Source organism: Homalodisca vitripennis, chromosome X, assembly GCF_021130785.1.
Source record: "Homalodisca vitripennis isolate AUS2020 chromosome X, UT_GWSS_2.1, whole genome shotgun sequence".
Taxonomy (NCBI): domain Eukaryota; kingdom Metazoa; phylum Arthropoda; class Insecta; order Hemiptera; family Cicadellidae; genus Homalodisca; species Homalodisca vitripennis.
Window position 1 is genome coordinate 155,145,572 of NC_060215.1, and position 14,465 is coordinate 155,160,036.

At 34.8% G+C, this 14,465-nt stretch overlaps 1 protein-coding gene across 1 annotated transcript in view; it reads right to left on the reverse strand.

The window, feature by feature from the left end:
* Positions 1-14,465, reverse strand: part of LOC124369682 (alkaline phosphatase, germ cell type-like) — a 282,236-nt gene that overhangs the window by 14,088 nt on the left and 253,683 nt on the right. Inside the window, exon 2 of the mRNA XM_046827735.1 lies at positions 3,183-3,415. Coding sequence (XP_046683691.1) covers positions 3,183-3,415 — 233 coding nt within the window. The remainder of the gene's footprint in view (positions 1-3,182; positions 3,416-14,465) is intronic.

A 14,465-nucleotide genomic window follows, 5' to 3' on the forward strand; every position in this document is an offset into this window, starting at 1 on the left:
GCAGAGAGCGTGAAGTGAATGTTTTAACTGAACCCTTAACGCCACCCTCATTGGTGTGAGCTGTAACGATATCTACAAGCTGGCCATGTACGAGTATCATTCATCAGACTGGAGCGCAGAGAGCGTGAAGTGAATGTTTTAACTGAACCCTTAACGCCACCCTCATTGGTGTGAGCTGTAACGATATCTACAAGCTGGCCATGTACGAGTATCATACATCAGACTGGAGCGCAGAGAGCGTGAAGTGAATGTTTTAACTGAACCCTTAACGCCACCCTCATTGGTGTGAGCTGTAACGATATCTACAAGCTGGCCATGTATCATACATCAGACTGGAGCGCAGAGAGCGTGAAGTGAATGTTTTAACTGAACCCTTAACGCCACCCTCATTGGTGTGAGCTGTAACGATATCTACAAGCTGGCCATGTATCATACATCAGACTGGAGCGCAGAGAGCGTGAAGTGAATGTTTTAACTGAACCCTTAACGCCACCCTCATTGGTGTGAGCTGTAACGATATCTACAAGCTGGCCATGTATCATACATCAGACTGGAGCGCAGAGAGCGTGAAGTGAATGTTTTAACTGAACCCTTAACGCCACCCTCATTGGTGTGAGCTGTAACGATATCTACAAGCTGGCCATGTATCATACATCAGACTGGAGCGCAGAGAGCGTGAAGTGAATGTTTTAACTGAACCCTTAACGCCACCCTCATTGGTGTGAGCTGTAACGATATCTACAAGCTGGCCATGTATCATACATCAGACTGGAGCGCAGAGAGCGTGAAGTGAATGTTTTAACTGAACCCTTAACGCCACCCTCATTGGTGTGAGCTGTAACGATATCTACAAGCTGGCCATGTATCATACATCAGACTGGAGCGCAGAGAGCGTGAAGTGAATGTTTTAACTGAACCCTTAACGCCACCCTCATTGGTGTGAGCTGTAACGATATCTACAAGCTGGCCATGTATCATACATCAGACTGGAGCGCAGAGAGCGTGAAGTGAATGTTTTAACTGAACCCTTAACGCCACCCTCATTGGTGTGAGCTGTAACGATATCTACAAGCTGGCCATGTATCATACATCAGACTGGAGCGCAGAGAGCGTGAAGTGAATGTTTTAACTGAACCCTTAACGCCACCCTCATTGGTGTGAGCTGTAACGATATCTACAAGCTGGCCATGTATCATACATCAGACTGGAGCGCAGAGAGCGTGAAGTGAATGTTTTAACTGAACCCTTAACGCCACCCTCATTGGTGTGAGCTGTAACGATATCTACAAGCTGGCCATGTATCATACATCAGACTGGAGCGCAGAGAGCGTGAAGTGAATGTTTTAACTGAACCCCTAACGCCACCCTCATTGGTGTGAGCTGTAACGATATCTACAAGCTAGCCATGTACGAGTATCATTCATCAGACTGGAGCGCAGAGAGCGTGAAGTGAATGTTTTAACTGAACCCTTAACGCCACCCTCATTGGTGTGAGCTGTAACGATATCTACAAGCTAGCCATGTACGAGTATCATTCATCAGACTGGAGCGCAGAGAGCGTGAAGTGAATGTTTTAACTGAACCCTTAACGCCACCCTCATTGGTGTGAGCTGTAACGATATCTACAAGCTAGCCATGTACGAGTATCATTCATCAGACTGGAGCGCAGAGAGCGTGAAGTGAATGTTTTAACTGAACCCTTAACGCCACCCTCATTGGTGTGAGCTGTAACGATATCTACAAGCTGGCCATGTATCATACATCAGACTGGAGCGCAGAGAGCGTGAAGTGAATGTTTTAACTGAACCCTTAACGCCACCCTCATTGGTGTGAGCTGTAACGATATCTACAAGCTGGCCATGTATCATACATCAGACTGGAGCGCAGAGAGCGTGAAGTGAATGTTTTAACTGAACCCTTAACGCCACCCTCATTGGTGTGAGCTGTAACGATATCTACAAGCTGGCCATGTATCATACATCAGACTGGAGCGCAGAGAGCGTGAAGTGAATGTTTTAACTGAACCCTTAACGCCACCCTCATTGGTGTGAGCTGTAACGATATCTACAAGCTGGCCATGTATCATACATCAGACTGGAGCGCAGAGAGCGTGAAGTGAATGTTTTATCTGCACCGCCAAGCCGGCCCCAACCCAGCGAGATGTATCGGTGTGTGACTTCTACTGTAAGAGACCTTTAGCAATTACTTAACCTAAAAATCCGTGCTTATAAATATATTTCATGACAAGAGTTATTACCATTACTTGTGTTCATATAAAGTGTGTTTATAACTCGTGAATTTGGAGTATATTACTCTTTGTACTTTATTGTTGTGAAATTATTTTACATACCGTTATAAGTAAACTGAGATAACCCATTGCTTATTTGATTTGAATATATGTATATAAAATGCAACATGAAACAAAATCATAGTTCAAAAGGTGCAATCATAATAATTTATATACAGGGTGAGTGGTTCTTGGTGTGACACATTTTTTTGGGTTATAATGCAATGTAAATGTGATACAATGGTGGTTATAAGAAAGTCTAACTCAAAAAATTAGGTCTGAAATGAATTATTTTCAGTTTTTATAAAAAGCCCGTGTTTTTGTACGTAAATCTGATATTTCTCAGCAACGTATAGACATATGTGAGCAAACTACATCATTTTTAGATTCTCCGTTAAATTTTAATTTTGAAAAAGTTATCGGTTCAAACGGTAAGAAAATAAAATTAAGCTTCAGGTCGATTCAAATGGCAAAGTTGATAAGTTTCAGAAAAACTGAAATATCATTGAACCCCATCTTTTTACCACACCCTGTACACAAGAATGTGTCAAGTGATATTAACCACTTTGCCATTTAATAGGCTTTAAAATTATATGCCATATGACCAACTATTTAGGTGTTTTGCCATTAAAAAAAATCAGTATAGGTTAAAAGTTAACACGGAGTAGTCATAGGACGGTATAATAAACATAATTTTTTGAGCATTAGTAAAGATATTTAATAATGGAACTTAAAACAAATCCCTTTTTGATAATTGATTAATCAATTATCAATAAGGTAAATGAAAATTAGAATACCTCATGAACACAAAACACATGGAGCCACTCACCCTGTGTATATATATATATATATTGTTACTTATTTATATAAGATGTAATGAGCGAAGTATTCTAACCTTAGCCAGAGCGACGGCTGGCAGTCGATCCCAGGCCAGGATACTTTCCTCGCCTTGCTGCCCTTGCCGTTGGCCTTTGAATATCCTGGCAGCCGTGGACGTGGTCAACCCCAGCCCGTCTCCTACCAGGAGGACTACACCTCGAGCTCGAGGCCGGGCTCCTGCCGTGTCGGGCAAAGTCTTCAGTCGCTGTCTCAAGGCCCGTGCCGCCTCTTCGTACCAGAACGCCTTCCCTGAAAAGTGCCATGGTTGGAGTTGACTTTCGTTATGAGGTGTAGTAGTTTAACAGTCCTAACCGGGGAGAATGCTGTATGGTATGAAAATACTTTGGGGCTTGATCAAGCGGATCATGCACCAAGTCAACCTTCCGTTGATGTTAGGTCACTCTGGCCACTAAAAAAGAACTAAACATGCGATCGAAACAAATTATGGCAATTAAAAAAAACTTAAGATGAGGGATAAGTGTGTGATTATGTGACACCTTTAAAGGGTTACACCTGAGTTTAAGGTAAAGTGTGCATATTTTTATTACTTTTTCTGGCATTAAATTGTATTATTTATTGTGTTGTTGAAACTTCAAATGTTATTACACTTTGGTTTATCACACTCTTATATTTATTGGAGATGTTATACGTTTTGTTATTGTCTTTATGATAATTGTTGTTGTTAAGTTTAATTCTCTTGCTTGTTATTTATTTGTTTTCATATTAAGTTATTAAAGAAATAATTGTATCTACATCGCTTTTATGCATTGTTATCACACAGTCCTTGTTGTATTTTTTATCATAATTATTAAAATTGTTAGGTTTTTGTTGTTTATACAAGAATTAAAAAAAAATAAAACTAAAACTGAAACTTATAATTAGTACTGTATTTATAGTAACTAATGTTATAACATAATGATTTTCCTATGTAAGTGTACGTACTGGTCAGAGCTTGGCAACTTGTTCATATATTGTTAAAAATGGTGTATACCGTATAAATAAATTAATAAATAAACCACAGAAACTAGAATTGGAACAGTCACAGTGACTTTGAGATCTGGAACACAAACATAGGCCGAAGGCGTCTGCCACTACCCCAACCCCCAACCATCGCCATCCGGTTTATTGTTTAAACTCAGATACATGCTTAAATTTGTTTATGTACATTTCTTCTGTTGTAAATATACTTGACATTGGAGCGTTCATCTCCATGTATTGATTTATGCTTGCTCAATCCTGTGCATCAAATCTTTTTACTTGTGAAGAAGTGAGCAGATTCTAATCCGTGAAACTTACTGTTCCATCTTTTTGTAGCGCACGACAATGGAAGATTTATGAAATCTTCTTTTCCTTTCAAATCGACAATCGTCCTTAAGATATTTTAAAGAAATTAATGAATACAATCAAAAAAATATTAACATATTCTTTAGAACTTCATTCGACATTTCCTGCCCTATTTAAACAATAATATTAAACACTCAATGCAATAATGTAACTTACATAAAATTCACAATATTTATTTTTATTTTCATTATTACTTACATATAAATGAAAGAAAATCTTAATATCATTACAAATTTTAAAACTATTAAAGAATACTTAATGTTTAATGTTTTGTTCTGTATTAATATAATTTTCATAACTATAAGGTGTCCCATATGCTATTTACATGGTAATTTTGGAATTTTTGTTATTTTAAGAAGCCATTTTATACCATATTCTCTGAAATCTTGGCAAATATTTGTGTACCATGTCTTTACTGGGGACCGACCAGAAACTTGGTATTTGTAGTCGGAAATGTCAATGCGTGTATTGTAAACATCCATCGATAGCACATTATCGTACACTTTTCTAACAATTTCGAACTCCTACAATCTTGAAACTTTACCATTATTAGTGTAAATAAAAAAGACTGATAGTTACTGTTGTCTTGGGATAAAAAGATTGGATGAAACCCGATGGTTTGATGTATTTTGCGGAAAATGTTAAGATAGTACATATAGACGATATACAATATAAGAGCCATGAAACCAACGAAATGATACTTACTAGCATTTCAAATTTAAATAATTTTCCAAATATGCAGTTCAATGATCGAAGCGAATCCTTCTTCTCCCTCTTAGTAGAAAACCCCTTACAAGAGTAACCACAGTGCTGGAAAGCGCTCTGCATGATCACGACTGTGGTCTCCAACATCAGTATTACAGAGTAGTACTCCTAACATTAGTACAGTAGTTAGTATTACGATTGGCAGTAACAAAATCACCTTTTTATTTGAAGTTTCTTGCTGAAAAGTACACGTATTTAAAATCTCCTAGAGTCAAGTTGAATGTGGTTTGAAACTATGTTCAATTATTGCATATATTTGTATAATAAATTCACATTAACATTACAAGAGAACATTATATTTGTAATTTCACCTTAAGACACTAGTCCTTTCGATATAAAATGGTAAAGGTACGAAGCGAGCTGGACTGTCTTGATCGGAGGCCTACCTTCTCCAAAATTTATGACGTACTATTTTCTACCGTTCATGAAACAAAACTTTAGGAATTTACAAGGTTTGTATTTGAAACAGTATGTATTGCTCATATTCTTTTTACTTTGTTTGTCAAATTATCATCGCTATATTATTTGCATTCAAAATGCTCCCTTAAAAAGTTAGAAGACAAATTTCAATTCATCAGGCGCGACAGGGGGATAAATGCAATAAATGCTTAGTTGAAGATGGGGTAACAAAGCACACGATGGTAAAAACGCAATAGTAAATTGTCTAAGTAAACACACAAAAACACGTGTAATAGCGTTCTATTTGGGGCATTTAATGTTTCTTCTTGAGAACAATACATACTCTTTTAATTGCCACTTGAAGAAAACATTTAAAATAAATAAAGAAGTGTTAATGCCTGTAATTCCCCAAGCGTAAAGCCCGTAATGCACCGTATTTTGTTTTCGTCTGAATCAGCAAAACATTGAGCAACATTGAAAAACATTGCATTATGAGCAATAAATTTTTATAAATGCCAAAAGTGCGTTCGTATACATATAAACATTTAATTCCCAGATTTTGCGAATCAAAGTGATCCGAATTAATAAATTAGCCAAAATCTCCACAAATCTCCAAAATCTACAATATTTTACGATATGAACAACTACGTTATGAAAAAAAACGTTACTCGTAAACACTCTATATGAATGTCGTGATATCCACACACAGATTGATCAATGTAATAGTATTGATTTTTTTAAGAAAACAGTAATATGTAAAACGGCCCTGACCAGTATTTGAAATTCAGGACTGGTCCACGAAGCCAGCTCACATTTATATGGCAATTGACTGATCTCAGAACCAGACATATAAACCGCTTTACCCCTTGGTGTAAGCAACGTCTAACGAGGCTATAAATAACAATTTATCGTGAGACAAGGGGGAGATGACAGCTAAGCTTGGGTGGTTTACAAAATGGCGTCAACCGATATTGTGCTCGGGTCTTGTGTACAAGATGCCGAGTACTTCGATGTCAGAGCGAGAGTGTAAACCTGCATGTCAATTAATAGCGTTTAAAACCTCGTGCCTTAGAAGTCCCCAGCTCCCCCCCGCCAATTACTTTCTTATGAATAGAGATAGAGTTATTTACTTTGGGGAATGTTTATACGACCAACTGAGGATTTTTCGATTATTATTATTTTTTACAATATTTGACTCCTTCCCAAAATAGGGTATTTTGGGGGTTAAGTCAAAATATTTTAATACGGACCACTGGCAAGTGAAAAACTTTAAACGGAACATAAAAAGAAGAATAATGGCCAAAACTAGAGGTCTCTAATGTTATTCTGTCAAACTTGGTAGCCTACATTCACCCACTCGTAATTTTGAGATCTTACGACTTCAAATCATAAAACACGTTATTGCAAAGTATCATCAAGCATGATTAACATAGCATTTATTATGTTTTTTTTTGTCTGACCGAAGCCCATTGGGAAGTCCTGGATATACCGGTTATTGAATTAGTTACTATGTCAAAGTGGACTCGATATGTCTGAAATACCGGTAACCAATAAGAGACGATAGGGCAAAATTTCCTTCTTACAATGCTATTGAAGCTTCATATATGTCTATTCTGTCCGCTGTTATGAAAAGGTTACGAGTTTTCACTAATATTAATATTGCTGCACTATTCAATCACTTAAGTGATTGAGTTTTAGAAATGTGTGTTTCTTAAAATGGATTATTTATATAAGCATTTTAAACCATACGCTAGCAGGGCTGCTTCTCTACTACTGACTGCCTACAGGCGGTATAAGCTTCATTTACAAGAATCACAGTATTATCTTATACGGTAAAATATCTAAAAACAATCAGAATATAATTAAAAATATATGATTTAATTTAATAAAAGTTAATCATTAACTAAAAAATAACTAAAATTAAAAATAATGAGCATACTACTCATTATTACCGAATGAGAAACATATTAATCAGTACATTTTATTAAATTTTTTTATTTTCAAAATATTTTCACTAAACTGGTGTGCTTAGTTTCAAAGGTTCAAATTGGCTTTTTAAAAAAATTCTCAAAAATACCTTAAGTTGGAATTGTTGTAGAAGTTATAATTTAGTGCTGTTAGCATACGCTCTGGACTGTAATTTATGATTCCATTGTCTTTATATATTATGAAAACAGAGAAATTATGGACATATACACGAGGCGGTCTCAATAACAATTGAACTGGTCGACACAACCTTTACAACCATTACTTAAAACTATTCTTTAAGAGGCTCGAAAGTATGTAATAAATGGTTAATAAGGCTTAACTCATCCGGATCCCAGGGGTAAGACAGACCCGCCGTGAAAGGCATTCTTACTTCAATTAATTAGTTTGGTTTCTCTAGTTAATTAATATTTGGGGTAACAGATAGCATTATTCAGAGTTTCGTGATGACTCCGAGCCATGGCTAAGCTGTTCATTAGACTGTCGCGTATTAGCTGAATAGTATTATACAATACACACGCGCATGCGCGCCAGCGTACTCATTCTATATAAACTATTATGTGAATATGCATCATCTATAGGGTGCTCTAGTAGGTTACATTTATTTGAAATAGGTTACGATGTTTTTAATACAGGTAGAAGTTAAAACATGGATTATTTCCCTTCCAAACTACTGATCGTAATTTAATTAAATTAATTACCTCTAAATACAACTAAGATTAGAAAATGTAATTTCGTTATATTATATATAATGTCATTATAAATATATATATATATATATATAAAATTTAATATATATATAAATTTTTATAAACTATATATATGTATATATAATGTACGTTCCCAATGAATTTCCTGTAAAATTTTAATTGATTATATAATTGCCTTATTAGTTTTTGTTTGTTATACATTGGATTACTAACATTCTGGTGCCATGTCGATTTGGAATGTCATTTATGTCTTATCCCCAGATACATGGCCAGATACATACAAAGTACGAAGTTCTGTTACAGATATCTGAATGGGGAAACGATTTATACCATGGAATGTTATTATGGGGACTCTATGAAGTTTCTAAACTTTCTTCCAGGACAGAGTTTTGAGGATGGATCGAAATGGATAGCGTCTAACCCTCGTCTGAAACAATCATATTGGTGAGAAATATTCTGATCAGTGAATAGAGAAGAAGGAATAACATGCTTTCATGTCATACCCAGGCAGGATACTTAAGTCCATAAATCAGAAGATTGTTAAAGTGATACTAGTGTAATTTATTCCCACGAAACAATACAGACAACCATAAACACAGCTTAAGTAGGCGCCCTTTAAAGCTCTGACTGAAGCTTTACAAAGACTACTACACAGACCGAAAGGCTTTAGCTACACGTCGTGCCTATGTACCAGGGTTTCGTTGCAAGAACCTCAATGAAAGGTTAAAACTTCTTTAGAGGGATATTCTTGTCAACAGGTCAATCGAGATTGAATAGAACACCTTAGTGGGTTTAATATCGGGTTTAAACAATGTGTTAACTATGGCGAAGACATGATTTATGATTGGTAGTCCGTGAAAGTACAAAACATTTGATCTATCTTAAGTACATGATTGTGTTTCATATTTTCACGGGAACAAAAAGAAAGTGGAAAGACAAATATCACATTTGTGGATCTGAGACACGTTCTTCGTTCAAAAAGTTTTCTTAAGAAATTCAAGTAGCTTTCTTCGTAACTCAGTTTTTCTCTTCGGATTGAGTTTTCTTTGACTATTCTATTTGGAGACGTTTGGTTGTATTTTAATTTTCATGGACGACAAGAGGCTACCTTATTTGGCATATACACTTTATAACTCATTTTAAATATACATGTTCTTTGGAGTTACATGGACAAATATATGCGAACTCGTATCACATTAATTTAAATATATGAATAATCATTACTGTTTTAATTATTTCCGTGTTAATAAATTATATCCAGATATGCAGTAAACATAAATGTTATTATATACATTAAATCCACTATCACATATTATTTCGTTTCGAGATTTTAGTTATTCATTTAATACTTAATTGCTAGCACAATGATCGCACACATATACACAGCACACGTGCAATAGGAAATTGTACATACATTTCAAAAAGATTATAATTACAAATATCGGTTACCTATCTACTTATTTAGTTATATTTTATACTTGTATTTATAGCCTATTATTTAATTATATTAGCGCAAGTTTTTTATTGCTCGCTATCGTCAACAATGTGAATGAATGAATTAACTCTTTATTTTAAATGGCGAACATAGGAAGAAATTATCATTCTTACACTTAAATTAGGTAAATTGTAATACATTAATTATTTGTAATCGTGAGACAAAAATAAAACAAATGATACTTTAAGAATAATAAATGTATGTAACTAATTAGCCTGCAAATAAAATATTTCACGTAATGACAAAAAGCATTATTCTATTATATGAATTTATATTAAACTGCAATAATAATTAATGTTTAAGATAAATTCTTAAATAGGCCAAATATACAACAGAAAATTTTGATTTGTGCACTAACAGACAAATACTATCTAAATATTTCAATACTAATTAATTTCTATCCCCATTTTGTAAAAGCTTTGTTGTCGAGCATTTCTATTTTTTCAAAGTTTATAAACTACTCCAGCCAGGTTCTCTCGTGTTGTATATAGTAAAATTGTCAAACGAATATTCATTTCTCTTTCTACTCGTGGGCCTATTTCTCTTTTACTCCACCCTGGTTTGCAGCTTTTGTGGTTGTTTTCCTTTACTATTTATTGCTCTGTTTGGAATCATATGTTTTTGTTTTTTAAGAACGCAAGTGGTGCCATAATGAAATTTGTATAGCGTTCGCATTTAAAATGATTTGAAATTAAATCTACTACACTTGCATAAGAGAATGGTGGCTCACTTGAAAACTATTTGAAGAAATTGACATGTAAAATTTTGATGTTAAGAGGGCCGAAGGCCTAACATGATTTCCTGTGACTCCGGAAGCTGCGCAAAGATCCTTTTAGTACTTGGTAACATTTCTCAGCTTCTAGTCTTAAGAGAACAATGACGTCATACAAGGCCCACAAGGCTACACGTTTAAACAGAGTCAATAGATGAAGAAAATCCCGATCTTTAGGGGCTTAGCTTTACAAGTCATTAGACGTACGGATATGCCTACTTGGAGGCATGCAAAACTTGATGAAATCACCGAACAAAATGCCTGATTTCACAGGCTTCCGGTTCATACCACATTGAAACAATGCCTACAAAGTTATCTTCTTGAAATATTTTGGTATTTACTGAAGGTGGTTTAACATATGTCGACTGAAGACGGCTCTCCTCATTGAGGCCGAAATATCTCAAGAAGTTAATTGTGTAGGCGATGTTTCAGCACAGTGTACAGTGGAAGAGGCCGCCTAAGCCTCAGAACTAACATTATTAAACATGTTATGTTTGTGGGTTCCCAAAAAATACATTTGCGCATGTGGTATGTTTCAATAAAGGAAACATTGTTAGATAAAGTTGAGTTATAAAGCAGTGATGGTACAAAATTTGGCACAATTGGGTCGTGTTGGCGAAGAAGAAAGATGAGATTAAAATCACAAAGTGGGAAAGGCAAGTAAAGACTTGGATAAAGTGCTGGCAGAAGACCAAAACGTTGAAACTATAGGAACAGGTTGGATTGGAGGTCTAGATAACCCAGGCAGTGCGAGTTAGCCTGACACTACTAAATTTGAATTAATAAAAAAATATGTGTTATAGCCAACTTGCTTCTTAAAAAAATTGTTTTATATATATACATTTAATGGTCATAATCTCCTTGAATGCTGTATTGCATAAAACTAAACACTTTAAATACGTTTGGAAAACACACAATGTTTAGGCTTCATGGTGGTAAATAATGTGATTAAAGAAATATATCTATACAAATTAATTCGTTTCAAAAAAAGGAGCAAAACTAAAATGTGACTTTATCTAGCACCGAACTTATCTGAGATAGATGTATGTAAAGTACGGCAATTTAACATGGGCGGGTATTGGGTACCATTCCCCTCAATTGTTGTTATATAATTTCAAAGCTATTAATCATTTATAAGTAATCAGTTGCTAATAGTCTGATACAAGTTAATAAATTGCCTACCATAAATTAGCTCAATATTGGTTATCTAAATCATGTATTTTTGTATTAATATTAATTGACATTTTCTACAACTGCCTTCGTGGAATGATTAATAAATATGGAGAGACATCATTGATTGACTGGCAGAATAACTAAAATATGACTATCATTTAGACAATAATTGGTGTAAATAAGCGAGGAAGCACAACACGGAGTAGGTATACTAACGAGCAACAAGGTGAAGATCGAGACCGACCTTAAGACTGCACAGCATGTAGAGACAGAAGACAGAGAGAAGTGATGATCCCTAGTATACTTTAATAAAACTGAATTAGATCACTAATGGACTGATCCATTACTTAGATAAATGAACTGGTGTTTTCAGATGCCCTACAGATCTGCAATATGGTGTACTGGCACGTATTATATCAAATATAACATACTAGTGGGATAATTATAAATATTCTTATTTTGATTTCATATTTAGGAGTAAACTGCTCCAAATTTTCCTTAAGAAGTAAGTGAGAAAATTTCTAATTGCTATGGAACCTATAAAACAAGGAATTGCGCACTGTAAGTACCATAACCTATTAAGCCTTGTATATTTAAGAAATGTTTAACAAATTCATCAAAGCTATATTTCAATAGTTAACTAGGTCAGGGTGAGAGTTATTTAATGTGAAAATAATCTTTCCTCCCCTTTAAATTTCTGAACGGTAGAATATTTTCAACGCCCTTCAATTAATATTAATATTATAATTTGAAATTGTTTCACGAGTATTGGAATATCCCCATCTCCTAAATAAAGGTTAACCTAAAAGTTTAAATTTTATAATCAGTTACAGAATGTCTTAAATCAAAGTCTTTGCTCAGGCAATCCAATGTTACTAAAAACGAAAGTCAGATTACTGATTAAAAATGAAAGGCCACTTTAATTATAAAAAGAGAAATAAATTGCAATAAACAATTAGTACTTCTTCTGTATACGTAGGGGGCTATAAACTAAATTACGATTGAAAGTTGAGGCACAAGAGTTTATAAAACAGACAAAACTCATTTATAACACATCTGACATTAGAATAATCAGTGAAACATCTTAGTCGGCCATTAAAGCTGGGCGACAGGGTTGTGTTTTCGTTGCCTGAACTAATCTATTTCTCATTAAGAAGCGACCACTAGCTTACTTGACCTTCGACCTCACTCTTGACTACAAGTCTGTTCATAATAATTACTTTTAATATTACTCTGAAAGTTTCAGGCATATGACGAGATTATATTTTATGTTTTACCGTTAACTCTGATTTCATTTATGGCTTCAGGTTTCGCTAAACTTTAAATTCTCTGTCCTTGGTAAAATTGTGTGTAGTAAATCTGGGCAAGAAGAGCTTATTTTTATTTCCGGTAAAGCTGTTAAATATCTTCATAAAATTGAAAGAAATGTTAGTATCTTTAGTTTACCTTTTAGTTTACTGGCAAGTATGCAAAAAACGCTAACGAGAACTAAGAAACTGGATGTGTATCGAATTTTCCACTGTGTGTCTATTTTTATTTTTGAATGAGGAATTAAATTTAAAATTGTAACACTTGTTATTGACCACAATATTAATTAGACATATGATTTGAAATGTCAAACACAGTGAATATTCCAAGAAAGAACGAATTCCCTTTTATGTTAGACAGCTTGTCGAAGAGATGAATGAAGATGACCCAGATGCAAATCGTCGCCATCAGCTTGTGAGCAAATTGAGACCTTAATCAACGCCAACGTTCACAAAGTAAATAGCATAGAATTAATTGATGAATAAATCTGTTTGTATAAAGATATATCGACCTATACTACTGTTTATTTTTGATATGTAGAAAATCTCCGTACAAGTATACTGTTAATAAATATGTAGGTAATCTCAGTACTCGTCTACTGTTCATAGATATGTAGATAAACTCCGTACACGTCTACTGTCCATAGATATGTAGATAATCTCCGTACTCGTCTACTGTTCATAGATATGTAGATAAACTCCGTACTCGTCTACTGTTCATAGATATGTAGATAAACTCCGTACACGTCTACTGTTCATAGATATGTAGATAATCTCCGTACACGTCTACTGTCCATAGATATGTAGATAATCTCCGTACTCGTCTACTGTTCATAGATATGTAGATAAACTCCGTACACGTCTACTGTTCATAGATATGTAGATAATCTCCGTACTCGTCTACTGTTCATAGATATGTAGATAATATCTGTACTCGTCTACTGTTCATAGATATGTAGATAAACTCCGTACACGTCTACTGTTCATAGATATGTAGATAATCTCCGTACTCGTCTACTGTTCATAGATATGTAGATAAACTCCGTACACGTCTACTGTTCATAGATATGTAGATAAACTCCGTACTCGTCTACTGTTCATAGATATGTAGATAATCTCCGTACTCGTCTACTGTTCATAGATATGTAGATAAACTCCGTACTCGTCTACTGTTCATAGATATGTAGATAAACTCCGTACTCGTCTACTGTTCATAGATATGTAGATAAACTCCGTACTCGTCTACTGTTCATAGATATGTAGATAAACTCCGTACTCGTCTACTGTTCATAGATATGTAGATAAACTCCGTACACGTCTACTGTCCATAGATATGTAGATAAACTAC